Genomic DNA, 27257 nt, shown 5'->3' on the forward strand with positions numbered 1-27257 from the left:
CACTTAACCCAGTCTCAACACCTCAGTGTATGCCTTCCACTCCGGGCACTGCAGACACAAATAGAATAGCGTGTTAATGTAGAAAAGATGGATTCTTTTCTTTTTATTTGCCGACAGACACAATCATATCACAAGACTATATGTTCCCTCTTTGGCTAACTGGAACCATAGACAATCGTGCTGAACGTGTCAGTCATCCGTTCATGAATCACTTCACAAATGATATCTTTCCCGTCAGTGTTTTTGATTAGCAGATGCCACTGGCTGCTGTCCATCTTGACAGCTACAAGATGAAAGTTGCAGTCGAGATGAAACGGCGTTTTGAGAGTCCGTCCGTGTCGTGACGTGTTTTCCAGGTGAAACAGGATCGGCAGGCGCAACGTAACGTTGGGAGGAATTTGAATAATAGCCGACGTGCCGCTTTGATTGATTGATGGGTGGATGTCATGATATTATTGGTTGAAACTGGTTGGTTCAAGCTTTTGTAAGCACACATCATATTTAGTTTTACAGCACGAAAACATGAGATCTAATGTGATCTAAAAGTAAACATTGTTGTAGTCAAGTATTTTTGACCCCGATTCAGATCCTGAAACTTTAAAATAACGTGTAGCCTTCTAAATATGGTCCAAAAACTGAAAGCCCAGGTTAAAAAACGTTTATAAGCTTAAATTCTTTATATATGGTGTGAATGAAAGTTAAACTGGGAGATGGCAACACCTGAAACTGACATGCTGGGACTACAAAAAGTCCACTTGCAGTTGAACAACACATCAACTTTTTATTAATTTTACGTTTATTTGCGCTGATCATCAAACTAATCGTTTAACGTGAGCTAAAATATTTGAATGGCTGACATTAATAAAAGAAGACTCAGAGTGTATCGGTGTTTTCCAGCCATGAAAATGCTACTTCACACATGTTTTGCATGTGCAATATATATGTATTTGTTCTGTCTGTATTCTGTAATTGGCCTGTCAATAACGGTGCTGCTAAGGGGCTTTGGAGTGCCTGCTGGTGTTTCTCCTGCAGAGGTCTTCGGGCCCTGGTGACTGCTGGCTGCAGTGTGGCAGACAGACGGCTCCGGCCTGATGTGCTGACAGGTCTTCTGAGAGGCCATGGCGGTGTCACAGTAGAGGGAGTCCCGAGGGGAGTCATTCATACAGGCTTGACATGTTTTCCCAGCCAAGAAACATGGCCGAGAAAGGAACAAGCGCTGACAGAAAACATGGTCGCAAAAGCCAAATCTCCAAGAATGTAATATTTCTGAATGCATAATGCAAATGAATAAATGATGTCGGATGTTTGAATAATATTCAGTTCGACTTAATATCGTTTTTATTTGACTTGCACACAAATGTGCACTGAATCAAAAAAAAAAAAAAGCCATGAGAACAATATAAAGCAAAAGACAAACTAGTGCTGCAACACGCTGTATGATTCATACAGTAAGAATTATTTTAATTCCAGTATTGACAGGGGTTATGTGTGTGCAGTGACTTTCTGGGAGAACACAACATTGACATTAACTTGTTAGCAAACAGTTGCTTATTTATACATCCAGCAGTTATGGAGCAACATTAGCATTCAGTTGGAGTTGTGTTTCAGGCAAAATGACAAATGTAAGTCTAATATTCTCTCTCTGTTAGCTCTGTTTTTGGTCTCCACCAACTATATCTGTCTCTTTAGCTGCTTCACCAGCTAATCTCTGACTGTGTCTGTCTGTGTCGCTGAAAACAGTTTCCTGCTGTGGTTGAAAATGGCGCTGATAAGAGCGGTGAGAGTGAACCAAAACGAGTCGAGTTGTGGCCCAGAAAACCCCAACGCTTCTTTAAAAAACGCTATAAAGTCCCAAACTGCTGCTAACAGACTTATCGCCAGGTGTGTTTGTTCAACTCTTTTTGGAGCCGTTAGCTTGTGGTGCTCATGAATTGCATTATATTCATACGTGTCTGTAATATTTTGTCCACACTTGTTTATGTCAATGGGTTTGCGTCATTTGTTGTCTTACGTACGACCTTTTTCGGTGAATATGACGCAGACATTTGTGGTTCTCACTGGATACAGAGGGTTTTTTTTGTTCACGTCCCAATTAAAATATCAGAGACTGAAAGCATCAGATCATTTTCAGTCTGAGAATACTCATTGACAGTTTTCTCTCAATGACTCGTTAGGAAAGCATTTCCACTTCATTAGCGGATTACAGTTTGTATCAGCTTCAGTGGGAAGTTTGGCGTTCTCAGAGTCGAAATGTTCTTTTGAAGTTCTTTCCGGCGTGCCAAGAAATACTCAAGTATTTGTGACAGACAGCTTATAATCAAGCTAAACTTGCCTTTCTCTCTCCGTCCCCACAGGCTGATGGTCTCTTCTGCTGAGCTCTGACAGGACTGAGGATCTTTCCAATTTGAGATCAACTGTCTCCATTTCAGCACCGTCTGGCTACTCCCATCCAATGGAATTAGACGTCATTACTTAATCATTAGTTTCCTGGCAGCTGACTGGAATTTCAGCACTAATAAACTGCCTTAAGTCTCGCTCTGTCTGGGAATAGAAGACCAGAAAGAAAGAAGAAATAAGGTAGCTTACATTTGTAGCTCCTGGTGGAATAAAAGCTCAACAGAGGTGAATTAAAAGACCTTTAGTGCAGAATATCCTCGTGCCAAGATGGATGAAACACATAACAACAGGACTTCCTTGGTTAAAGGTGCCAAGGACATCGCTAAAGAAGCCAAGAGGCAAGCTGCCAAAAATTTCAGCAAAACTGTTGATCGTGCCTCAGACGAATACTCAGCTCATCGCAGCTACAACCGCTTCCAGAACGAGGACGAAGAAGAGAACAACTACAATACTCACGCACAGCAAGACGGTCACTACGCCGACAACGCGGCCAACGACGAGGATGGGGCCTCTAGTGACGCCACGGAGGGCCACGACGACGAAGATGAGATCTACGAGGGGGAGTACCAAGGCGTGCCTGCCCACAATGACGGGAAGCTGCGGGACGGTCAGGTGGCTCTGGGCCAGCCGGTTTCTGACAGCCTAAAGAGCCGCAAGGAGCTGGAAAATGAGAGACAGGCAGATGAGGAGGAGCTCGCCCAGCAGTACGAGCTGATCATGCAGGAGTGTGGCCACGGGAGATTCCAGTGGCAGCTCTTCTTCGTGCTCGGCCTGGCGCTCATGTCAGACGGCGTGGAGGTGTTCGTGGTGGGCTTCGTCCTGCCCAGCGCTGAGACAGACATGTGTGTCCCCAACTCTGGTGCCGGATGGCTTGGTAAGTTATTAAGTGTCCACACCAACTTGTTTGTATTCTTTCACGGATACATTACAAACACTGTGTGTCACCTGTTGGTACTGAGACAGGGATAAAATGCAGAAGCCTAAAGAGCAACTTAACACCCCTTGAAAATCTTGTTTTTGCTGACCTCCAGTGGTTGAACTTGGCTCACCTGGCTGCAGTGATGCAGAGGTGTACTCCAGGGTGTGCCAGTGCACCATGACATCACTATTGGGTGTGTTAAAAAAAAAAAGGGGGACGTCATATTTCCTTACACCAACCAGAGTTTAGCAACATTTGAGTCAACAAGTCAACAAGCTAGCGGCTCTGAGACTTGCACGTATGGTACAATGCTAACGTGCTGATGCTAAGCCACACCCTCACAGTCACAGTTTTCAGGGGCTTTAAGAGAGCATCTGACCTGAAAGCCTCAAATTTACTGTAAAAACGTTTAATAAGATTACAGAGTAAAGGCACAGTATGTAATTTCTGGCGCTAGTGAGCTAGCTCGACCTTCTTCACTCTCTGACGTGTCATCTGGCGTTTCCCCGGAAGTTATAGCAACTAGAGGTGGGCAAAGAGGATGTATAACATGGGTCTTTAATGCGGAAATGTTACATATTATGGCTTTAAATGATGGCGATGGAAAGAGGAAGCAGGTTACGGCCAGTATGTATACTGACTTACTGAGTGAAAGCTTAAAGCACTTCACTTCACCGGGCATGTTCTGAATCTGCATGAGAGCTCTCTGAGATTTAGATTTGTTGCCGAGAATAGTGTGACTGTCACACAGTCAAGATCTTGACTATCTTGTTGGTAAGTGACAGTGAGAAATACTGACTTCTAGGCGTAGTGAGCCACCTGAAATTCATCTGGCACTGCTTGCAGAAGCCATGAATTCAGCTGAAAGTCTCTCTTTGCAGGCGTGGAAATGGGTTCTGATTGATGCAATTGGATGGAGGTAAAACACATGAAACTACAGGTCGGTATAAATATTTTATTTTTCCCTGCTAGCAGTCTGCTAATGATGCGTGTTGTTTGTGACATGCAGGGTTGTGCATGGAGAGCAATGCCGGGTGACACGCTCAACTGTAATCTCATTGCTTCAGGAGCTCGCCAATGAGTTGTCATGGCACCAGGTATTTGGATACATGAGTAGGAGGTGTGTTAAGCGAGATGGATCTCTCCCACGCGAGGGGAAAAAGTTGTGTGTTTGCGTGCCACTAATGCGTCTGCGCGTTTGAATGTGTGTTGATTGCGATTTGGCTTCGTTATTTCTCTCGCTGATATCAAAAATAGCTGCATTGGTGTTAAAATACAGCATTAGTCACTTGTCGTTTCTATATAAAAAGATTAAAAGAAACTCCCCTTTACTTTTAGAAAGCTAACCTTGTTTGTTGTTTGGAAGCAGGATGGTTTATTATTCACCCAGATTTCACCCGTATTCTGACTCATCTCTCAGTGGGAGACAGGAGGGAGAGAATAGAAAGAGAATGAGTCATTTTACCAACTCACTCACACACCGCATAAATAAAAGATGTGTGTATATGCTCGCTTGTGGACGCACTTAGAGGAATAAACCTTACACAATGGAACTGATTGGTGACTTTTTTTTTTCACCACGGTTTCTCTGTGAAGGTCAGCGACTCTTTAAGAGGTCAGTAAGAGCCTCTCCAGTGGACATCTGGCTGGAAAGAGACCGAAAACAAGTGAGGGAAATAATAAGATCAGGAGCTCATTATAAATAATTCATTCACATTAAATGATGTTGAAAATAATACAGTATTAAAGCAGCAGAGTGGTGGAGGAGGTTTGTTTCGGCTGAGTTACACTGATGAAGTGGAAAGGAGCTTTACAGCCTCGTGCAGCTGAATCAGCCTCGGTGCATCACGATCTGCACCTCTGAATAAACTTCTTTCAGGCTGAAAGACGAAATGTGCTTCATTATCCTTCCAAAATATTACGTAGATAAAGCTGATAACTTGTGAGATCGTCTGTTTGAGGTTGCTTTGCTTCCATCTTGCTTTGCTGGCAGTTAGTTTGGTAACATATAAAAGCTGAGAAGACGAGAGTTGCTGGACAAAGTTCGGTGGGGGGAGATTTGTCCGTTCAGCTCTAGTCATGACAGACAACTTCAAAAGGCAGCACATTCATTTGGATTAATTTCAAAAGAGCGAACAGGCTGATGTTTTAAAAAAAAAAGCCCTGCGTCCTCATCAGAGTGAAAACAGTTCTTTTGAAGCGTTGAAGGTGCTCAAATGTAGTAAAACCGTCGTGAGAGGAATGATTTCAGAGGCAGCGAGGGCCAACAACGTTCACATCAATCATTTTAAATCACGTTCAAGAAAAATGGAAATGTACCTTTTAATAATAAACGCGGTGAGCAGCTTCGTATATATTTATCTGACGTTCCCGAAGCCGTCCTGAACATCTCCATTCATCACCGGCATTTTCATCACACTTAGTTTTCTTTATGACGACCGTCGTAGTTTTTCTTCTGTCAATTTGAACATCCGCCCCTAATTGTGACAAACCACCTTTAAAGACACTAAATAAAAGGGACGAATGTCTTCCAAAGTGCCCTTCTCCATCTTTTAAACTTTAAAATGATGCAATATGATGCCTTTACATTTTTACTGTACACAAGTCTTCCTCCAAAACAACTCATTCATTCATTAGCATGCATTACGAGCATTTCTCCCCATAATCTACTCCAAATACTGCCCCCCCCCCTCCAAATGTCTTTCCCTTTAATATAATAAAAGGTGCGATGCTATCCAGATACGGGATGTTCCAGTTTTTCTTCTCCCTGCTCTTGTCTGTCCTCTCTGTTGCCCTCCTGCTGTAATCCCTCTCTTACACTCTCTCTGTGTCTCATAGCCATGCAGGCGATCTGAAGATATGGGCTGGAGTTAATCTCTGCAGCATTGTGCTTCACTGCAGTTTAGCCATGGTAGACTGGCTCACGTACCTCCCCAGAGAAAGAGAAGGAGGGGGGGCTGCTTTCACACACTTCCTATCGATGCCCTCCCCTCTCTTTTCTCTTCCACCACATATGGTTTTTAATTTGTCTGCGGGTGTTTTCCTGCACCACAGTTTTTTTGAGGATGTTGGGTAAAGTAAGACGCCGTGCAGCAGGTGTAGTGAGGGTCCGCTCGGAGGAGCTTTGTGTAACTGCTTTGTGTGTTGCGGTTACTTTACGCGTGCCGTCGACAGCCGAAGTTGATCAACACAGCGCAGTAATGAACGGGCTCCGCTGCAGCCTGACGTTAGCTAATATAAAAACACCCAGGGACAACAACACGTGTTACCATCTCTTCATTCACTGTCCTCCTCTCTTTCTCCTTCACAACAAAGCACCACCACAGGATCTATTCGTCCATTCACCGTCCAGGCAAAGAGGTCTTTTTACCGTAAAACGTGATTGAGTCGCTGTGTGGAGTATTGATTAGAGCAGGCGACATGGACACGGAGCAGAAATCACTTCGTAAGGTCTTTGTCAGTGTGCTGCTGCTGCTGCTGCTGATGATGACGATGATGATCAAACCTTTTTAGGACAAAAAAAAGATAGTTCCACTTGGTGCCCTGATCAGACGCTGTGTGAAGGGATTGTAAGCTTTACTTTTACCTGTGAGAAAACAAGCTTCTCCTTAAGCTGAGTAGAAGATAGAAGATGCAACACAAATGACGATCTATGGAGAACACACACACACATTTTGATGCCGTGTTTACTTCATATTGTAAATAAGTGGGGAAAAGACGTTCACATAGGCTCCTGATGATTAGCAGGTAACGTTGGCCACGTTCACCATCTTAGTTCTGCGTGCTAACATGCTAAATTGACGGGACTGAATCGCCAGCGTCGTTACGACACGTTGTCTGGGAGCCAGGAAATGTCTTTTAGTGCGTAAGTGAAAACTTGGACCTGCCGGCGACACAAGAGGAAAGTCCAAACGTCAGTCCATCTAATAGCTGTTGACATATTTCAGTCTGGACCAAGATGGTGGACCGACCGACCGACTGACCGACCGACTGACTTTGCCATTTCTAAAAAAAAAAAAGTCATTTTAACACTAATAGATGCTAATTAAAAAGCAGCTCCACACAGTTCGTTCGTGCCTGGTTTCCTCTTGGTTATAAATATTTAACCCTATAAAAAATACAATATTCAGACGACATTTCCACTTTGGAGTGACCATCTTGTAATAATGCCTAAATAAGAAATAACTCGCAGCATGATGCACTAGCATTAATGCATTTGTTTCCATGCACAGGACGATGCTGAGCAACAGGTAAAAATCACTCCCACTTGAAAGAGTTTCAAATATTATACTGGCTCTATCAGCTTCTATGGATTTGATTATATTTGATAATAAAACTTGATGATAAATTCCTCCAGAGTAATACTTGTTGCGTACAGTCTCCTGTGAGAATGGATGGTTTCCATCCTCGTCACTAAATCCCTCTAAACTGCTCATCTTTTCTCTCAATAATGATTCTCTTCCCTATAAATCGGAGGTGGGATTGTTTCCAGTCTTCATTCTCAGTTAATGAATTAATCATTTTGCCTCTATGACAGTTGCATCTAACCTGGATGGAGCTCTCTGTGGATCAGGTGACTATTTCTGGGTCTGAAGATGTTTGATATTATAACTTCTTCTCTGCAAACATGTACAGTAGATGAACTTCAATCAGACACAAGTCTTTAAGTGTTTTGAGCGAAAACAAATCAGCAGGTGTTGATGTAATTAATACCGGAGGAATGTGCTTTCCTCCTGGGGGTTTTCTCTCCCCTCCCCTCCCTGCCTCCCCCTCCTCTGCTCTCATTCCCTGCTGCAGCCCACCTGTCAATCACACGCAGCCCTCTGGGAATCTCCTCATCTGTTTAAACCCTGAAGCGCTCACATAATGTCCCGAACGTTCCCGCTGAGGAAATGAACGCTCGATTCTGCGAACTGCAGTCTGACTGCGCTGTCCTCTCATCCATGCCTGGACACTGCATGGCGGCGTGGAGAGAAAACAGAGCGGAAAGGTGTCAAGAGAGAATTACACTTACACATAAGAGCTAATTACTGTAGGAAAAGAAATGAAAAGCAGCGTGCGTGGAGACTGCTGGAGACAACTTAAGAGTTAGCTGAAATAATCCCTGTGGATGCAGAGAAGAGCTGCACAGTGTACCGTTAAAAAGAGCACAGACGCTGTCTGCTGGGAGAAAAGGATTAGCTCTGTAGTTCAGGTGGGCTCAGTACAACTTTACTGAGAGTGACTGCGTCGTGGCTTCAAATCACCATGTCTACTTTAACATGTGTTTGAAGGATTGATTCACATAAATTATATATTTAAAAACATACTTTCATACTTTCCTCTAGCGGTTAGGGTCCTCTTCCTCGGAGCCCGCCATGTTGCCTGCCTCGTTTCTACAGTAGCCCAGAACGGACAAACCGAACACTGGCTCTAGAGAGGCATCTTGAATTTGGTATATCGTGACGTGAGGGATGTCACTCGGTTGGAGCTTTTGAGTGATATCTTCTTTATACTTTGTTATAAAACTTTAGTGTGTGTTTAGTTTAGTCATACCACATATGACGTACAGCATATAACTTATATTTAGTTGTTGTCTGCTTTTAAAGGACTCATGTATTAGAGGTTTGAAGCCTGTGTTTGTGGACGTAAGATGTTCAGTTGTTAGTGTGTTACCTGCATGAGGCCAAACAGTTAAACGCAGCTATTGCCTCCGTGCTCCACTGCTTTTAACTGACCCTCTCTAATTTACATAAAAGCCCGGCAATCTTCAGGCAAGTGGAGGTTTTAAGGCCTGACCTGAGTTTGAACCCTTCAAATCCAATCTCAGAAGGATTCATAGTGCGTCTCTGATGTCCCATCGCCACCACTACCCTCCCCCTTTATTACAGATACAAACCCAGTGCGAGGGGAGCCATAAAACAAATGAGCCGGTGTTAGCAGATAGCATCTTCTTCAGTACATGCGTTCAGATGCATTCTTTGTCGTGGAGCTCAAAAGATGTCACCAGCTCGTGCAGAATGCAGCGGCGTTGATGTTCACTTTGATATTTGTGAGCTAGCGGTGGTGCAGCCTGCTCTTTATATCCTGCAGCCTATAGGAGAGCTCTTCTCCGCAGTGGCTGTGCATAGATAGATCCAGTGGCTGTCACCTGTAATGAATCACTAGCTCTCAGCATCATGTCTGCGCAGCTTGATAAGAGCCTCTACTTTCAGCGTATCTGTCCCATCGCCTCAAAAAAAAGAAAAGGCTTCCTTTCCTGTCTGCGTTCTTTCTGCTGCTGCCTCGTCAAACAATCGCATCTCCCCCTCCGCACGAATTAGCATTTTTATTAGCACGTAGAGAGTAAAGTGGATTATTTACTGGCCTGACAACCCCCCCCCCACCCCCCACCCCTCTCCACCAACCACCCATCCTGCATGCTGCATGTTGCAGGGGACAGGAAGAGAAATGACCCCGACTTCCTGCGGAAAGAGCCGCAGCAGCAGGAGACGAATGCCTGGACTTTAAAAGCAGGGCTGCGAGGTCAACTACTGCTCTGTTTCTCTTTAAAAAGCATCCGTCGCTTCAGTCTGACAGAATTAAACTGGAATCAAATCCTCATGTTATCGCAAGAGATATTTGGTTTATCAAATGATCCTATTATGTACCAGTTAATAGATGAAGGAAATGCAAACCGAAGCCTCTGTTTGAGCACGTTACTGCAATCTAACGGCAGCTGTTGCGACTTCATCCCTTCACGCTAAAGTTTTATCATGTGATGTTTGTTACCAGGCACTGACCCTGCCCAGACACACCGACTGTCACAATCAGAGTTGGGAAATGGAAAACGGTACCTTCGGTCCGGTCAACGCACAGTCAGGTTGATCTACAGCGTTGACTTAATCGATTCCAGCTCTGCTATTTATATAGACTCAGATTTTATGTGACCTCTCAGCGTTCAGTCGATAGCTGGGAAACAACAGAACCAGTTTCAGTCTGAGCTCTGTTACTCCTCCGATGCACTTGGAAAGCACCACTTAATGCTTCGGCTGATGTTTTAGAAGCCGTGTGTGTGTTTTTGTGTGCAACTCTGCATGCATGTCTGTGTGTCCAGGACCAAAGACATACAAGGCCGCTGATACCTGCAATGTCACCAGGTGTCAGACCAATCTAACATGTTTAATACGGTGTAATGTCTTTCATTAATGTGTAATGGACATGTAGCTTTTATATACTGTACAATGGGCCTGTGGGCGCTACAGCTACGCTCCACTAGCTTTATTGTGTTGAAATGTAGACGTTTGGAGGAGGCACCTTGAAATGAATCTGCACTGAACAAAGGTGAAGCTAATGCAGTACACTAAAGAAGGGACCACCAAACTGCTAGAATCTGCTTTTAAAGCTTAAAGCTTCATGTAGTGATGAGCCAAATGTACTGTTCTTGTTCGCTCTCATCGGCCTTGTTTCCAGGCAGGCAGCTGTTGATGGACCCCCTCTGCGCTACCTGCTCAGCACCGAACTGCAGGCCGAGGCTAAGTTAGCAAGTAGCTGGTAAATGAATTGGAACAATTAGCTGCTAAACAGCCAGATGCTTCCCTCAGGAGCTGGTGGAGACCAAAAACAGAGCTAAAAGGAGGACTGGATATTGGACTTATGTGTAAATAGGCAACTTTTAGCCATTTTAGCCACAGTGACACAACAGAACACACCTACCTGTGACCATGTGTGTGGTCAGAGGTACAACAAGCATTCTCATATTTCTTAGTGTTGAGTATTTCTGTATTTTAAACAAGATGTTATTTCAAATAGGCACCTGTGTTGACATGTTTAGAAAATGCTCAAATACATAAATTCATGAACGTACAGTAAGTAGAGTCTGGCCAATGTATCGGCAGTGCTCATTGGTTGCAGGTAATCAAAGATATATATATCGGCATTGGTGTACATGTCGTGTAATATGCAGCAAGAGATTGCAGTGCACACATGCTAAATATTTGTTTGAACAACGGCACAATACATCGTTTGTCCACCAGAGAGCACTGTAAACTGTCAGTCAAAGGGATCTTTGTTTCAGAGTATGTGCTTATGTTGAATGTATTGAATTTGAATGCTATTCTACGTGTGTTTGTGGCAGCAACAAACATTTGACTCCAGATGGTTGGAATCATTGACATCCTTCTCTGTCTCCCCCTCTCTGTTTCCAGGCAGCATTGTGTATCTGGGGATGATGTTCGGAGCCTTCTTCTGGGGCGGCCTGTCGGACAGAGTGGGCCGTAAACAGTGCCTGCTGATATCCATGTCTGTCAACGGCTTCTTCGCCTTCCTCTCCTCCTTTGTCCAAGGCTACAGTATGTTCCTCTTGTGCCGCATGGTGTCTGGCTTCGGGTGAGTTCACTCTCCTCTTCTCTGGGATATTTGTCTCCTCAGTGTGTTTGAGGGACCGACGGCCCCTCTGAGGGCTTCACCCTCTCCTCAGCCTGATCCATCTTCCCAGTGGTTCCTCTGCTGTCCCCCCTCCTCCAAAGTCAAAGCACATGACAAAAGGTTATTCTAACGGCTTGGCACCAGCCCATCTTCATCCCCTGAGTGTGTGGTGGTGTGGGGAGGAGGAGGAGGAGGAGGAGGAGGGGGGGGGGGGGGGGTTAAAACAAAACAAAAACGTTTGCAGAAATGATCCGAGCACAGTGGATGAACATCTGTGCGTTTTAGTGCTGGTGTGGTTCTGCTTGGCTGCTCACGTCCTTCATGAATGACTCATCGTCCCGTCTCAGTGATCTGACATCCAAAGGTCACCTCGATGTCAAACGTCAAGCCTCGGAACGAGCCAATATACAGTAAATTACATGAAACAAGCATATCTGTGGGACCGTTTGGACTATTACATTTTAAATTGGACCAGTGGTGGTGACTTTAGCTGACGTAGGTCTACGGTGAGCCTCATGTTACATTAATGAGACCAAAATGTAAATTAAAGGCAGACGAGGCTGTTGTGGGCCTCTACTGGAGAGAGCCAAGACAGAGTTATTAAAAACAGTATTTTCGGGCTGCTGTACTAGAATCCTACAAAACATTTGAGTGTGTACATATCTCCACATCATCATCATCATCATCACAACTCTCAGGTCCAGCCCCTCATCAGTACACTCTGTTTAATCGTGCTGTTGTGGCAGTAGAGTCACCTGATTTGCACTTAATTACAGTTGCCTCTCGTTGTATCTCGCTCTAAAAGAACAGCTTCTACCTTAATGGCTTTGTGTTCAATTTTTAATTACTAGATTTAGCTTTTACTCCATCACTTAATTCTCCATCTGTATGCAGGTGCGTATGTACGGTGCACATAAAAGAGACTTATGATCTTACATATACTGTGCGGGAATATGTAAAATCTTTTGTGGAAATCTGCCCGGACAGATTTCCAAGAAATGCTGGGTTTTCCATCTTTTATTTTTTACAACCTCAGTCTGGGGAGAAAAAATACGATCCGACATCGAGCGTTGCTGCAGGTTCGACCAGATTCTGCTTGTTTCATTGTGTAGATTCAAACTGACAATATGTCACAGATTGGGTTTCAGTGGCCTTCTTACAGTTATGACTTAAACTACGTGGGAACAACTTGTAATTCAGGACAAGTCATCGTAACTCTATGTTAAAGTGTTCAATCTTAGAATGCAAATATTTGTATCTCTGAAATCTATATTATTACTCTCTAAAGTAGAAATCTGCAACAAGCTGATGTTAAAATATTTCAGCTATAGTGCAAAACAGAGCACAGATCAGGCTTAAGTTAATATGTTTATTAACACTTCCAGTTAGCTCTCGCAGCTCTCAGCAGGTTGGTGTTTTCAGCAAGAAAGCTCTAAAAAGCTCGACGGTGTGATGGCCGCCCGGCACCGAACAACAGACAGAAAACACAGTGAAGCATTTAGCTGCTAAAGAGCCAGACGTTTCCCTCAGGAGTTCTTCTGTTTAGCACATTTCTAATCCTGACTTACGTGATGTGTGATGGAAGAAAAAAGAACCATACGGTCGTCAAAAGACGTGTTTCATTCACGTTGAACTGAGGCCGTCCCTCAGAGAAATAATGCTGATTAAAGAAACCAACAAGCTGCTTTACTGTCAAGCTGAAATTTTTAAATTGTAATAGTATTGTTTTGTAATGCATTCTGAACGGGCTCCGGAGCCCCGTGCTTCACACTCACAACCTCCTTTTTAATTTGCCACTTCGCTGTCGTCCAGCTCGACTCCGATCTCGTCTCGTCGGGTGTTTTTTTTTCCATCTTCTAATTAGTTTGTGAAACTCTGGAGCTGTGAAACAAAGCAAGGCAGACGCAGATGGGCTGCTGCTGACTCCGCTCGACACCTCGCTGATGGTCCGGTTCAGTGCCGCCACACCTCGCGTCAACAGAGCGGCGTGACGTTATGTAACACGACGGTATACAGAGTGAGACACTGGCACTACGATGAAAACACACTTGTAATATCCTGTGTGCTACAGTATTTGATTTTCTTCGCATGGTTGCATCCGACAAACGTTCGATCCAAATGGACTGTGTCGCCACTTCCTGTTTACATCTTTGTAAATCTTTCTTCAGTAGTGACAAAAACTTCTGAAAACAATCAACAAACTCAAGTTATAACAAAAAGAAAATAGAGCGGCAAAATCACGTTTCTCCTTGATGATCAAAACTTGTTGAAATGTAAACGGCCAGAGGCTGATTGCGGAATCATAGATTGATTTGACAGTTTCAGCTTAAATCAGTTGCTGCAGTTGTGAAGACGCCATCGATGCATGCTGACACGGCACGTCTGACAAACGTTAAGAGAGGAAACAACCTTTTGTTTGTTGAAATGATTTTCTGCATCCATAAATCTGTTTCGCACGTTCGTACATCTTTGCCATCACTGATCATTGAGCTTCTACTATATTTGCAGGATCGGCGGAGCAGTACCAATAGTGTTCTCCTACTTTGCGGAGGTGTTGGCTCGCGAGAAGAGAGGAGAGCATCTGAGCTGGCTGTGCATGTTCTGGATGATCGGAGGGATTTACGCCTCGGCCATGGCCTGGGCCATCATCCCACACTATGGTGAGTGGCAACGCTGACCTAATGTACCACTCGTGCTAATGCCACGCTGGTGTGAGCCACACAAACGCCGCTTTTGAGTCACTTATGGTGACTTTTTTCCCTCATCAGTGTTACAGTGATATTCTCTGTGTTTCATTAAAGTTTTGGAGACTGGATCACAGAACTTTAACAATTTGGGGGGCACTTTTCAAACACACAAACTTCTAAACAATAAGGATAAACAAGCTAAAATGAGACAATTAAAACAGCAATTTACATCCGTTCATGAAATCTGCTTCAGTGGATATTGGAGCGACAGATTAATGAGTTTGAAGACTTAACAGATGCCAAAACGCTGAACAACAGTTGACAATACTCACAGAAAGGAGTTTATCACGGCGGCAGTTACTTTATCTTTCTATCTTTCAGGCAATATGGCCACATTAAAGGGCCACTCCACCGATTTTACACATCAGGATCAAGTTCCCTCGTCATGGAAACAGTTGTTTAATGCCTTCTGTGGCTCTGGAAGAGTTTTGTTAGGTGTGAGAAAGTAACTCTGACAATGTCAAAAAGGTGGTGACGACTTGTGCTCTGAGACTACAAATGTATAATAGAAAACTGTTCCCACGCGAGAGACGAAAGGTCGGAGAATTCTGTCTTTAATCTGTCAACTATGAGTCCTTTATGAAAGTGTAATCCTAAATCAGCAGAGTGCCCCTATAAAAGCCTGGCTGCAGTCTGTGGACATTTCGCCTGCTGAGAGCAGAATAAAGTGCGTTACAATAATCATAAGTGGAGGAGAAGAAAGCATGGATGACCTTCTCGAGATCAGCGAATGAGAGGAGCCACCTGATCTGGGTTATGTGCCTCAGTTGAATGAAAGAAGAGCATCAAATAACAGCTCAGAGGGCATCCGGACTAGAAGTTACTGTAATAAAGCAGGTGCTGGAACCAAGGGGGGGCAATTATAAGGATCTCCAGTTTTGGAGTCATTCCAGTGTGGGACATTTTGGGACATCCAGCAGTCGAATATTGTAAATAAAGTCGAGGGACGGATTAAAAAGTCAACGCAGCAGAGGCCAAGATATCTTTTTTTATTTCTTACTATGAGTCAAGCATCAAAAATGCTCGATTGTACTTTTCCTATAATGCAACTGGACTTCTTCTTCCAATTAGTAAACGTTAAAAATGTCAAGTCCCGAGACGACCCTGATAAACAGTAGTACTCCTCGATAATGGAGGACGTGTCAGTGTGCCAGACACACAGTAAGAAACGATGGATAAGGTGTATTTTTACACAAACAGATACAGGCAGTATACAGAAGCAGTGACTGCAGAGTGTAAAGGACAAAATGTCTTAATGTACATCTGCTTTCAGCTCCAGCGAGCCAGGTTCCAAACAGCAGAAGTTTCCCGCTGTCAGGAATCACTCGCGTCGCTCGTCTAAACATAACTGCAAATAGAGATGGCAATAAAGGCTGACTCGGCGGTATGGCTCCACTCTTGATGATGCTTCCTGCTGTAGTGATGCACATACGTCGCAACGCGAAGGAATAATTCCCTAATCATGGGGCTTCGTTTAGAAATGCAAGCGAACGCAGAGCAGGTGGCAGAGTAGGTGGAGGCTCTGACAACAGCAGCAGCAGAGAAAGCGACAAAAGCGTATGTCAGCCTGCACGATGAATATGCACATGAAGGCCTTTCAGAAGATCAGCATACGAATACTCACTGACAAGCTGTCAGCTGACGCAGCAAAGACGGATGAAATGTTCAGCCAGAACTTTTTACCGTCACCAGAACCTTTCAGGACCAGACTGCAGGCTCATATAAAATGTCTCATAACATATGGTGAGGGAGAGCTGGGGGGGGGGGTAACAGAGGTGTGTGTCAGAGGATAAGAGCAAAATGAGCGAAATGAAATCAATCTGGTGCGGACGAAGGGAGGGGAACGGAGAAAGAGATTAGGAGGACAAGGGGGACGGAGAGGTGGACGGTGCACTTGATTTATGTGGCCTGTGTCGGGGATAATCGAAAGGTGAGGGGACACGGGGGGGAAGGGCTGAAGGGGGGCGGCGACAGGAAACAAAGAGAAAGGAAAGGATGAGTGAAGAGGAAGAGTTTCTTTGTTTGCCAGAACATCAGCGGTGCAGGAAAGACAGAATCTGTTGCCATGGCGTCCTCAGAGACAGAGATAAACATCAAAACATACATTTAAAAAAAGTTTGATCATCTTGCGAAAATTAACTTTTCATTAAGCCCGTCGTTTAAAGTCGTAAAACTATAATGTGAATCATCAGTTGAGAAGCCCCCGAGTCGATGTGCGTATCGCAAGAAAGTATCACTGGCTTCGCAAATAAAAGCCGCCCGACGTTTCGCCAGTTGAATGCTTTTAATGTGTAATCAGCGGCGGCAGGAAGTGTTCGGTTTGTATTAGCAGTAACTTTATACAGCTGTGACACAGCTGTTCAGGAGAGTGAACAGTGAACACGTCGCACGCTGCATCGTTTCACGTGAAGGCAATTTCAATTCAGCATGTGAATGGCGGACCCCGCCACTAACAATGCAAACCACTGTATTGAGAGGTAATCATAGAATGTAAATGCATTGAATGGGTATTGCTGAAAGGTGTTATGTGTATTTTTTATTTAATTTATGTACTAATATGTTCAGGTATTCTGATCACCTTGTAATCCTGGTCTCGTCAACCCGGATTGTCGTTGAATATGTCCTGTTGTCTTTTAAAATGACCCCTCATGATATCTAGTCACGCAGATTTGGTTTTGTTTGTTCAGGTTTTGATGAATCCATGTCTGAACTTTCTGCTCCCGCTCCCAGAACAATGGAAGAGCCTGGACTTTATGGTGTTGTGGTTGAGAAAATGTCATTTAAAAGACTATTTTTTGGTAGAACATAGTTCCAGTGAAACCTCTCCCTGCATTTTACATTAACTGTGACACCAAACAGTGGTTTTTTTTCAATTATTATTTTCCTTTTTTGTGTTGAATGATTACAGGATAAACACCAAAATAAGAAGTCATTATCTCACAAGCACATGGAGACAGGTATCTGTGTCTCCTGGCTCTGAAGGGTACTTCAGAGATGTAAGTTTTCCATCCAAAGGCTCTCTGCCTGTTGTCACAAACTTTATTCATGTGAGTGAGTGTGAGAGAGGCTCATAATTGAGGTCAATTGATTAGACGCCAGTGTTTTAACACATTTTTTTCTCCAGGATGCAGTGGTGTGTGGGTAATAGGTTCCGCCGCAGTGCTCTTTGCATTGACTGGTGGACAAAGGCTAGATAACGGTGTGTGTGTGTGCGTGAGTGTGTGTGTGTGTGTGTGTGTGTGTGTGAGTGTCATTTTGTCCCTTTTTAAGGTTTTAAGAATGTGATACAGTAAAATAACTACAGTCTGTGTGTGTTCAGGCACATCTATGCTTTAAAAATTGTGTCACTGCATTGAACGCCGGCCAAGGACAGTGTGTGTGTGTGTGTGTGTGTGTGTGTGTCTGTGTGTGTGTGTGTGTGTGTGTGTGTGTTAGTGTGTCTCAGGCGTGCTCACTTACTGTAGAGTAGGAACATAAATCTCGCTGAGTATCTGAATCAGTCAGCCATCCCCTCCAGTCCATTAAAGCTATAATCCCCCTAATGAGGTTTGTACTGGTACAGGCTGGAGCAGCCCCACAGGCCACACACACACACACACACACACACACACACACACACACACACACACACGCTAGCATCCATGCTAACATACTTTCCTGATGCTGATTCTCTGATACAGCCTGGGTGGTTTCCAAACACACTTAAAGTGCTCCGTCACATGTTGTTACTCGCGGCGTGTTGGCGATCGGTGTGCTGCGACTTTTGCAGTCTGATATATAATGTTGTATTATATATATAAATATATATATATAATGTTGATGGAATGTGTGATAAAGCACATAGAGAATAATGGAAAGGCTTGTGGACTTGAGCAGACATTTGGCTACAGAGTTCGCTCTAATTTTAAAAGGTTCACCACACTTTGGATTTAAATAGCTTGAATCTGCTTCTTAATATTTTCTGTATTTTCATTTACTTTCTGAGAAATCACAGTTATAGTTTTATGCCTTTTCTAACTTTTTTGACTTCATATTGGGACTCAGTGGAAATTTCAGACACAGTGACACACGCGTATTTCATGAAAACATATGCATTCATGTCTGCTTCCTTTCACAGTGCAGAGTTCTAGTTTCGAGTCATTCTTCCATTCAGAAATACAAGTCACTATTTGACTCAGCACTTTTTAATAGTGTCTCACACACAGCTCTCTGTCTCTCTCAACTGCAGTGATGCTGCTACTAATACTGATGAGTATTACTTCTGCCTTATACATACATATACGTGCAACATATATACAGTATGTACTATGGTTCATCTACAGTATGTAGGTTATTTTTGCCCTATTCATGAAAAAGAAAATGTGGGTCGTGTCCTTCGGAGGCTCCTTCTACACTGCAGCAAACTAACCTCACAGGAACTAAACTAATGATGCACTCAAGCATTCACTCCTCACCAATTTATAAAGTCAAAAACAAAAATCATCCAGACGCCAGTGACCAACTGGGATACGTTTTCGTGACCCTGAGTTTTGATGTTTTAACTGATAAAACGTCACTTTCTTATTAAAAACACACCGTACTGTCTGCCTGGCTTCATTTATTTACACCCTGCAAAGGTTTTTCATCTGTTTATTTGAAGTGACATTTACCAGTAAGTGACACAAACACCTGGTAAACACTAACGTGGTCAAACTTATGTCTCCCAGACACACGAACATCTCTCCAAAACAGCCCAAAACTGTGATTTTTGCCTCCCATGGACTCACAGCACCTCAGCCCAGATCCAGACTCTAAGCCCTGAACACAGCACTCGTCTCTCTGTTCAAACCTGATATCTTTTGAGTCTCTCTTCATGTTTGTGAAACATTCACACTCAGGCTTAAGTCACTGCACTTCACAGAACACCCTAGCAACCATTGGCAGGTTCCCTAACAACAGAGCAACCACCCAGCAGCAACCTGGTGACACCCAAGACAACTAGCCGAACACAAAGAGGCTATCTACCAACAACCGACAGTAAATATACTGTCCCAAATAATTAGCAGCACCTCGGTAATAATCCAAGCATGTTTTACCTTTTACTCATTTCTGTTGCAACTAATAAAAAGACTGAGGTGAGAAGAGGACGGGGTGAGGACAGAGACGACAGGAGAGAGACATTAAGGACTGTGTATCTACAGAAGCCAAAGAGTGTGCGCTCACACTGGGGACGTAGTTGATCTGCAGGCTAATTAATTTCAACAGCTTGTGGCAGAGAAACTTCATGTATGTTTGTTCATGAGCGTAAGAGACGGAGACGTAAATCCCACGGTCCGTCCAACCACTTTTTGTGTATTTGTGATTGGACTCTGGCCTGATGCCGTACCACATTATTTCTGACTATATGTGTGTCTTTCTACGCGACTGCTTCTTTTTGCGCAGGCTGGAGTTTCAGCATGGGTTCAGCCTACCAGTTCCACAGCTGGAGAGTGTTTGTGGTGGTGTGTGCGCTGCCGTGCGTCTCTGCAGTGGTAGCTCTCACTTTTATGCCTGAGAGCCCCCGCTTCTTCCTGGAGGTAAGAGAGAGACACACAGTGTGTTGTGATGCAGGCAGCACCATTATTACTCTTAATGATAATGATTCTTATGGATATCAGAGAATATGAAATCTATCAAATTCTTTATGTGAGAAAATAAATGCAGAAAAATGTTTATATGCCACAAATTGCATCTTGAAGGGGGAGGCGGGGGGGGGGGGGGTCATGGAAGGGAAGTTAGTTATTGTAGTTTGACTGCTGATTTGGCAGCAGTTGGAGCTACATCAGCGGCTGTGACACACAGCTCATGGAGGCAATGAAGGTACTTTAAAAGCATCGTTGATCCATCCATAAATCCGCTCGGCAATCATAGAAAAAGATGCTCTTTATAATTCCAGAACTTGCCTGAGAATCATCACATTTTTAGGTTTCCTTCAGCATCAAAGTAATCCAGTGACAGCTGTCTGTACGTCCACGGGTACACTGCAAACAGGAGCTGCTAATAGCTAATTCGGCATACTTTTAATGATGCCAGTTTGCCAAAATGTTAACAAATATAGGCTAAAAAACAGGGCTCAAGTAGTAGCCCATAGCAAGCTAACTGACTCCGTCTGAGGATCGGCAATCAATTTTGTCTGAGAGGGGCCCAGCAGTGTTAGACTTTGAAAACCCCTGCATTCATGCAATTTGCAACTAATGAGCACATATGATTTGTGCAATTACTATAAATATGTATTGGTCCAATTTGCTCAGAAGCAAACCTGAGTCTTGATATAAGGAGAGTATAAACAGAAGTTAAAATCCAAGACACTCCCCGGGGGGAAAAGCCAGCATGGTTGACCTCTCGAGGACGAACGTGTCCACATAATATGACTTATCCGTCCATTAGATGGGTAAACATGACGAGGCCTGGATGGTGCTCAAACAGATCCACGACACCAACATGCGGGCCCGTGGCGAGCCCGAGAGAGTCTTCACCGTGAGTACACACTGGCCTCTACACACTCGCATCCTTCCTGCTGCTGCAGTGCCGTCAGCAGGTGACAGATCAGTGTCTCCCCCTGCAGGTGAACAGGATAAAAATCCCCAAACAGCTGGACGAGCTGGTGGAGATGCAGAGTGAGTCAGCCAACCCTGCGCTCAAGGTCCTCTTCAAGATCAAGGCTGAGCTCAGAGGAGTATGTATCCTGCTTTTGTTTTAATGCTCAACTTTTTTTGGTTGTTGGAGATTTAAATTGGGTAAAAAAAATCTTTTCCCTTTTTTATGACAGATCTGGTTGACTTTTATGAGATGCTTCAACTACCCAGTGAAAGACAACACTGTGAAACTGGCTGCAGTCTGGTTCACTCTGTCTTTTGGGTAAGAGACTTTTTCACATCACCTCCAGCACTTCTTCTTCGCTTCTCTATATATTATTATTATTCTGTGCTTCCGTCACGTTAAATGTCTCCTTCTGCGAGACTTAGCTGAGTCACCACTACTTTCCAGCTTAATAACAGCGTCAATGAAGTACTTAAGCACCGAGGCAGATGCTCTCTCACTTACAGCCTCTTGATGAATGTTGACAGGTTAGATTGGAGAGAGAGAACCTGTTTGAGAGAAGGTGTCATTTTGCTGCTGGCTGCTTTAATGAATTACAGTACGAACACGTCGGGAAAGTTTTAGCCCTGAGGACAATCTTTTAAAATTAACAAAAGAGACAAAAGTAGGTTGTGTTAGAATGCGAGAAAAGTAATGTATTCCACTCTATTCTGGTTTGATTTTGTGTCAAGTCATGCTCCTTTTTTGGATCCTGTTATTTTCTTTATTGCCTTTTTTGTCCTGTCTTGTCTGGTCGCTCTCACTGCTTCTTGTTCCAACACAGAAACTGTTTCCTTTCCAATTTCATTTGACTTCCCAGCCCAGAAACTAGCTGCACCTCTTTACACCACCTTGCCCTGTCCTCCTCTGGAGATGTACATTACGTCATGCACCAGCAGATCCTCTGACCCATGTAACCCTCAGTTTTCGTTTATACGTGGACACACACACACACACACACACACACACACATTTAGCTGCTTTGTTACCAGAGTTAATTAAGTGCTGCAATAAACCTTCAACCTTTGAAATCAAATTCAGAGAATGATTATTATTTTATGAATGTGTTGCTCAGATCCACCTCCGGCATGTGAGATACTGCAACCGCTGCATAAAAAGAGTCAACGCCGGAGGAGGAAGCAGCAGCAAACGCCACAGTCTTTCGGACTGTTTTCCAACCACAAAGATCTGGAAAGTTTAGCATGTTTGGGAACGCACGCCATTTTCATTTTGTGTGTTTAAAAACAGACGCACACACCAGAAAGATGCACAGCAAAATGAATCTCCTCGTCTTTGTGAAACATTTTGTTCTGGAAGCTCGGTGATGCTAACACGCTAGCCAGACAAGCTAGCTCTCAATAGCTCCCTGAACCTCTACTATTTTCTCCTTTACTGGGCCGTTAGCTCCCACTATCCCCAACCCTGGCCTTTTGTTCACCATTGTGCACCATTTCATTCAAGACATAATTATTGAAGAGACCTGGGACATTTGCATTTTACATCTTACATTTGAAGTATGGCCTTTGCTGATTGGGTCACCACATTTATTGCCTATCCTCAGAAGAGATGTGATTGGCTGCTTTGAAACTGAATCCGCCCCTTAACTATTAAAATCCTTATTTCCTTATTGATCCATGTCCTCCATTGTATTTACACGTATGCGATTTGATTGGCTACACGTTCTATTATTAATATATTTATCATCATGTAATGTTTTCAGTGTTTTTGTAATGTATTTATACACAGACGCACAGTAAGCCTCACATCATGTACCGAAAGTTCAGGACAGTTTGCAAATAACAGACAGGAAACTGATGTAACACACTTCACCACAGAGGCTGTTGCTGTGTCCAGGTTCTACGGGCTCTCTGTGTGGTTCCCGGACGTCATCAAGCACCTCCAGGCCGATGAGTACGCCTCCAGAGTGAAGATTCACAAAGGCGAAAGCATCGAAGACTTCACCTTCAACTTCACCCTGGAGAACCAGATCCACAGAAACGAAGTCTTTCTGAATGACAGGTTAAAAACCAAATAACATAAAAGAGCCTGGGTGCACAAACTGACTTCTGTTTGGATTTAAGTATTTCCCAGTGAGCCCCAGCTTTCTCAGACAAAAAGGATTAATGATTAAGAGGGGATTAAAATCAGCTGCAGTGTTACACATTGTGATCCAAACCGCCGAGCCTCCCTCGGTGCAGTGTTGTTGTGGTTAAAAGCCTCTCGTCCTCGTTGTGGGACAGCAGCACTACTCCTCATTCCCACAAACAACACACCGCTGCCGGTAATATTAATCCTGCCTCCTTTATCGCCCTCACCACCAGGAAATTAAAACGCTTATCTCTCTCTCTTTCCTTCTCTCTCTCTCTCTCTCCCAAACACACCCCACACATCTTCTGTTATGATTGTCACTTGCACAAAGGCCAGAAAGAAGACGCATCGATATGCTGTTTTTGTTCTTTCCCGTCCTCACTGGAGACCAGGATGCACGTTTATTAAGAGATTAAATCAAGACCGTGATACTGAGTGCAGCAGCACGCCCTGTCCCCCTGTCCATATCGCTGTGGACATGCTAAAGGACGGACGTGCCGGTCTTTCGTTAAGTAGAGGTGGAAGAAGTAATCATATTATCTACTTAACGGTAGAATTATTGCTCTGTAAAAGTAAAAGTCCTGCATTTTAGCAGCAAAATGTTCTTAAAGTATCAAAAGTAAAAGTACCACGCAGAATGGATCCTTTCAGGTTGTTACATGAGATATTATCTCATTATGTGTATATATACAGCATCTATCATATAATATGTAATCAGTATAATCAGTAAAATCTTTATCTGATCTGTTGATGATAGCAGCAGTGGAGTTGCTTTGTGGGTAATGTAGGCGCCAGGTTTTTGAGGAGGGAGAACGGATGGATGAAAAACACAATGTCTCTGGTTCTGCTGCGTCGATTTTTGGCCCCTTTTTGTTTTAAACTGTCCATTTAGGATTTAATAATAAGTAATAAGAATAATTCAGTATCGAAGCCTTTGCTGTTTCACTTTAATGTCGCTTCAGTGCTTCATTCCTTTGATCCGTTTCATATCTATGAATTTCCTCCGTCTCCTCACAGGTTCCTCAGCATGAAGTTCAAGGCGGTCACGTTCATCGACTCCTCTTTCATCAACTGCTATTTTGAAGATGTCTCCTCCGTAGGATCCTTCTTCAAAAACTGCACCTTTGTAGACTCCTTCTTCTACAACACGGGTGAGTCTACGCCTCGCGGTCAGAGCTTTCCTTCCCTGTACTGAGGCGTTTCCTTCCACCCCAGAATATCCTATTAAACTGAGGGTGCCTTACACATAAGTCTCACTCAGGCTCTCTGTCTCTTTCTGACAGTTCATTTCGGTCCAGCCTTCTGGGAAGGAGAGAATGGGTTTGAGCATTTATGGCTTTGCTTTATGCCACTAAATTACTGCTTAACCTCTCCGCCCCCTGCGCAGATTGCCTTTCTGAACTCAGGCGACTGAGCCTGGCTGGGCTGCAGAGGACTGAAAATGGCACTTTCAAACCACACAGATATTCCTGAAGTGATGCTTTTTTATTGTATCTGATGTTTTAGATGCTTGCAAAAAAATAAATTCAAGACAGCCAGGTACATAAACCGGATTCGCTGAGCAGCTGGATTTTCAAAAAGTGAGCTTTTCTCTTCACTCGATGATTAATTCATCACAGCTTGTTTTGTTTATATGAAAACGTTGGAACCAAGGCGTCAAATCGTACCTTTAATAAATCCAGGCTATGTTATAAAACTGCACACCAATCATTTCGGGTGGGGGGGGGGGGCGGGGGGGCTGACGAAACCACAAGCAGGAAGAAAAGGAAAGGCAGGACAGGCGCTTTAAATGTTCTGAGAGGAGCTGGAGCTGAATCAGACCTTGTGGGAGCGCAGGGTGGAAAAATAGTCCCCTCCGGCGCCCAGGAAAGAGCTGAACATGGAAACAGTAAGGGCGCGTCAGGTTGCTGGTAATGCCCCGTGGGAAATGAAGTCTCTTTGCCCCCAGCAATGTGTCTCTAGAGAGCAGAGGATGAAGAGAAAGGAGGAGAGGCAGAATGGGAAAGGGGAGGGAGGAGGACGAGTGTGGCGAGAGCAGAGGTGAGAACAGGGAATGTTTTCTCTTTGCTGCAGCTGCGGAAGTTTATTAATACACCATTTCTATTTAGGGAGAGAGCCCGCGGACGTTTAAACTGCACGCTGAGTATACACTATTAATATCTTATGCACACACTGTAGTTGAGAGGGGGTATTTTAATGAATCCAATAAAAAAAAAATGCAGATATACTAGTGCAAGGTTTTATTTAACCTGAAATGAACAATAGAGCCTCGTTGAGATTAAAGGAACAGTTTGACATTTTGGGAAAAACAGGGTACGATAGACACCTCTCTCGTGTGTGTGTGTGTGTGTGTGTGTGTGTGTGTGTATGCTGAATATGAAGTTACAGCCAGCAGCCGGTTAGCTTAGCTTAGCTTAGCTTAGCATAAAACCTGGAAACAGGGGGAAACAGCAAGCCAGGCTCTGTCCAAAGGTAAAACAACTACCTGCACCTCTGAGGCTTATGGGTTAACATGTTGTATCTCGTTTGTTTAATCTGTATAAAAATAAAAGTGTAAAAAAAATTACATATTGTGGTTCTACGACTATTTCTTGGTCGAGGGCAGTCTTTATGCTAAGCTAACAGTCCCCTGTCTCTTTAAATATCTAGTTTTCAAGAGTCTCTTTTTACTTAACTTTTTTATTTTTGTTTATTTTATTACATTTAGAAAAATGTTTTGAGCCCAAATTGGTATCAAACCAATAATGATGAAAATGAATGAGACCGAACTGAACACCACCAGTAAAATAAATGCGATAAACACATCTGGAATTTGATATCAGCAGCATCGCAGAGCATTTCGTCTCTGCAGCGATGCTTAAAACTCACAGAAAGAGACCAGTCTTGGCTGTTTTATCCAACTGCAGAAGGTGCCAGGCAGATAAAAAACATATCCTAATGCTTTATTTAAACACCGTTCTCTCACATTTACAGATATTGACGACGCCAAACTAACAAACTCAAGGGTGATCAACAGCTCCTTCCACCACAACAAGACAGGCTGTCAGATGACATTCGACGATGACTACAGCGCCTACTGGGTCTATTTTGTCAACTTCCTGGGAACGCTGGCTGTGCTGCCAGGAAACATCGTCTCTGCCCTCCTCATGGACAAAATAGGACGCCTTAGCATGTTAGGTATGACATAACAGTCTCTCCGGTGGTTGAGGACCCGCTCTGGTTATGAAACGCAGCCTTTTCTCCTGCAGAATGTTTTGAATGTTCTTCTGATGCTGGCCCGTGTATCTGCAGTGACCTCTGGTGACGTAAATGGGGCTATTTTGTGTCTGAGATGTAAAAGATGAGCGGTGTTGTGTCCCGCAGGAGGCTCCATGGTGCTGTCAGGCATCAGCTGCTTCTTCCTTTGGTTCGGCACCAGCGAGTCCATGATGATCTTCATGCTCTGTCTCTACAACGGCCTCAGCATCTCGGCCTGGAACTCCCTGGATGTGGTGACCGCTGAGCTGTACCCAACAGACAGGAGGTGAGTGCTGCACTCACTACACACAGAACTGTATAAAGTATATGTACAGCATTTTAAAGGTATACAACATTACGACACTTCCCTTATAACTTCAGGTAATTCGCAAGCGTCTCTCCAAACAAACATCTCATGAGCTCAGTCTTTGATGTGAGATTTAACTCATTAAAGAAGGAGCGTTAAGATGGTGACTTGTCATTCCTGGAAACAGCCACAGTTATTGAACAAATATTTTTAAAAAAGCTTGTTGTAGATATGCGATGAAGACGGATTCTGCAGCTGCATGTTCAGTTTCTCACCTCAGATTTATTCACTGATATCATGACGTGTTTTCCAGCTATAGAAAGAGGTTACATTCATTAGATACATATATTTATATATACATAAATGTCTGTGTCCTCCTCGTCTCCTTGTTTTCAGGGGCACCGGCTTCGGCTTCTGTAACGCCATGTGTAAGCTGGCCGCGGTGCTGGGCAACCTGATCTTTGGCTCGCTGGTTGGCATCACCAAGGCCATCCCCATCCTGCTGGCCTCGTCCGTGCTGGTTGGCGGCGGCCTGGTGGGGCTCCGACTGCCAGACACACGCGCCAATGTCCTCATGTAA

General features: G+C 43.9%; 1 protein-coding gene across 3 annotated transcripts; it reads left to right on the forward strand.

Annotated features, from left to right (window-relative positions):
- The first annotated feature begins 2664 nt into the window (after positions 1 to 2664).
- LOC139301129 (synaptic vesicle glycoprotein 2C-like) lies at positions 2665 to 27257 on the forward strand. Of its 3 annotated transcripts, none has more exons than XM_070924436.1 (12): positions 2665 to 3271; positions 11482 to 11662; positions 14210 to 14361; positions 19870 to 20003; positions 20854 to 20943; positions 21032 to 21159; positions 21256 to 21324; positions 22900 to 23064; positions 24151 to 24284; positions 26107 to 26310; positions 26497 to 26656; positions 27074 to 27257. In XM_070924436.1, exons 1-12 carry the CDS (start codon positions 2665 to 2667, stop codon positions 27255 to 27257), a joined length of 2208 nt encoding a protein of 735 aa, XP_070780537.1. The 3 variants fall into 3 exon arrangements, with proteins under 3 accessions (XP_070780537.1, XP_070780535.1, XP_070780538.1); XM_070924434.1 differs by having other exon boundaries at positions 21032 to 21142; positions 21236 to 21324; XM_070924437.1 differs by lacking the exon at positions 26107 to 26310 and having other exon boundaries at positions 21032 to 21142; positions 21236 to 21324.

Source organism: Enoplosus armatus, chromosome 18 (assembly GCF_043641665.1).
Source record: "Enoplosus armatus isolate fEnoArm2 chromosome 18, fEnoArm2.hap1, whole genome shotgun sequence".
Lineage (NCBI taxonomy): Eukaryota > Metazoa > Chordata > Actinopteri > Centrarchiformes > Enoplosidae > Enoplosus > Enoplosus armatus.

Excerpts from the sequence above, each read along its gene's own strand:
- LOC139301129 (XM_070924434.1), top strand. The coding sequence starts at position 2,665 with ATGGATGAAACACATAACAACAGGACTTCCTTGGTTAAAGGTGCCAAG. Across the intron at positions 3,272-11,481 it reads CTCTGGTGCCGGATGGCTTG|GCAGCATTGTGTATCTGGGG; the intron begins GTAAGTTATTAA and ends CTCTGTTTCCAG. Across the intron at positions 21,143-21,235 it reads TCAAGGCTGAGCTCAGAGGA|ATCTGGTTGACTTTTATGAG; the intron begins GTATGTATCCTG and ends TTTTTATGACAG.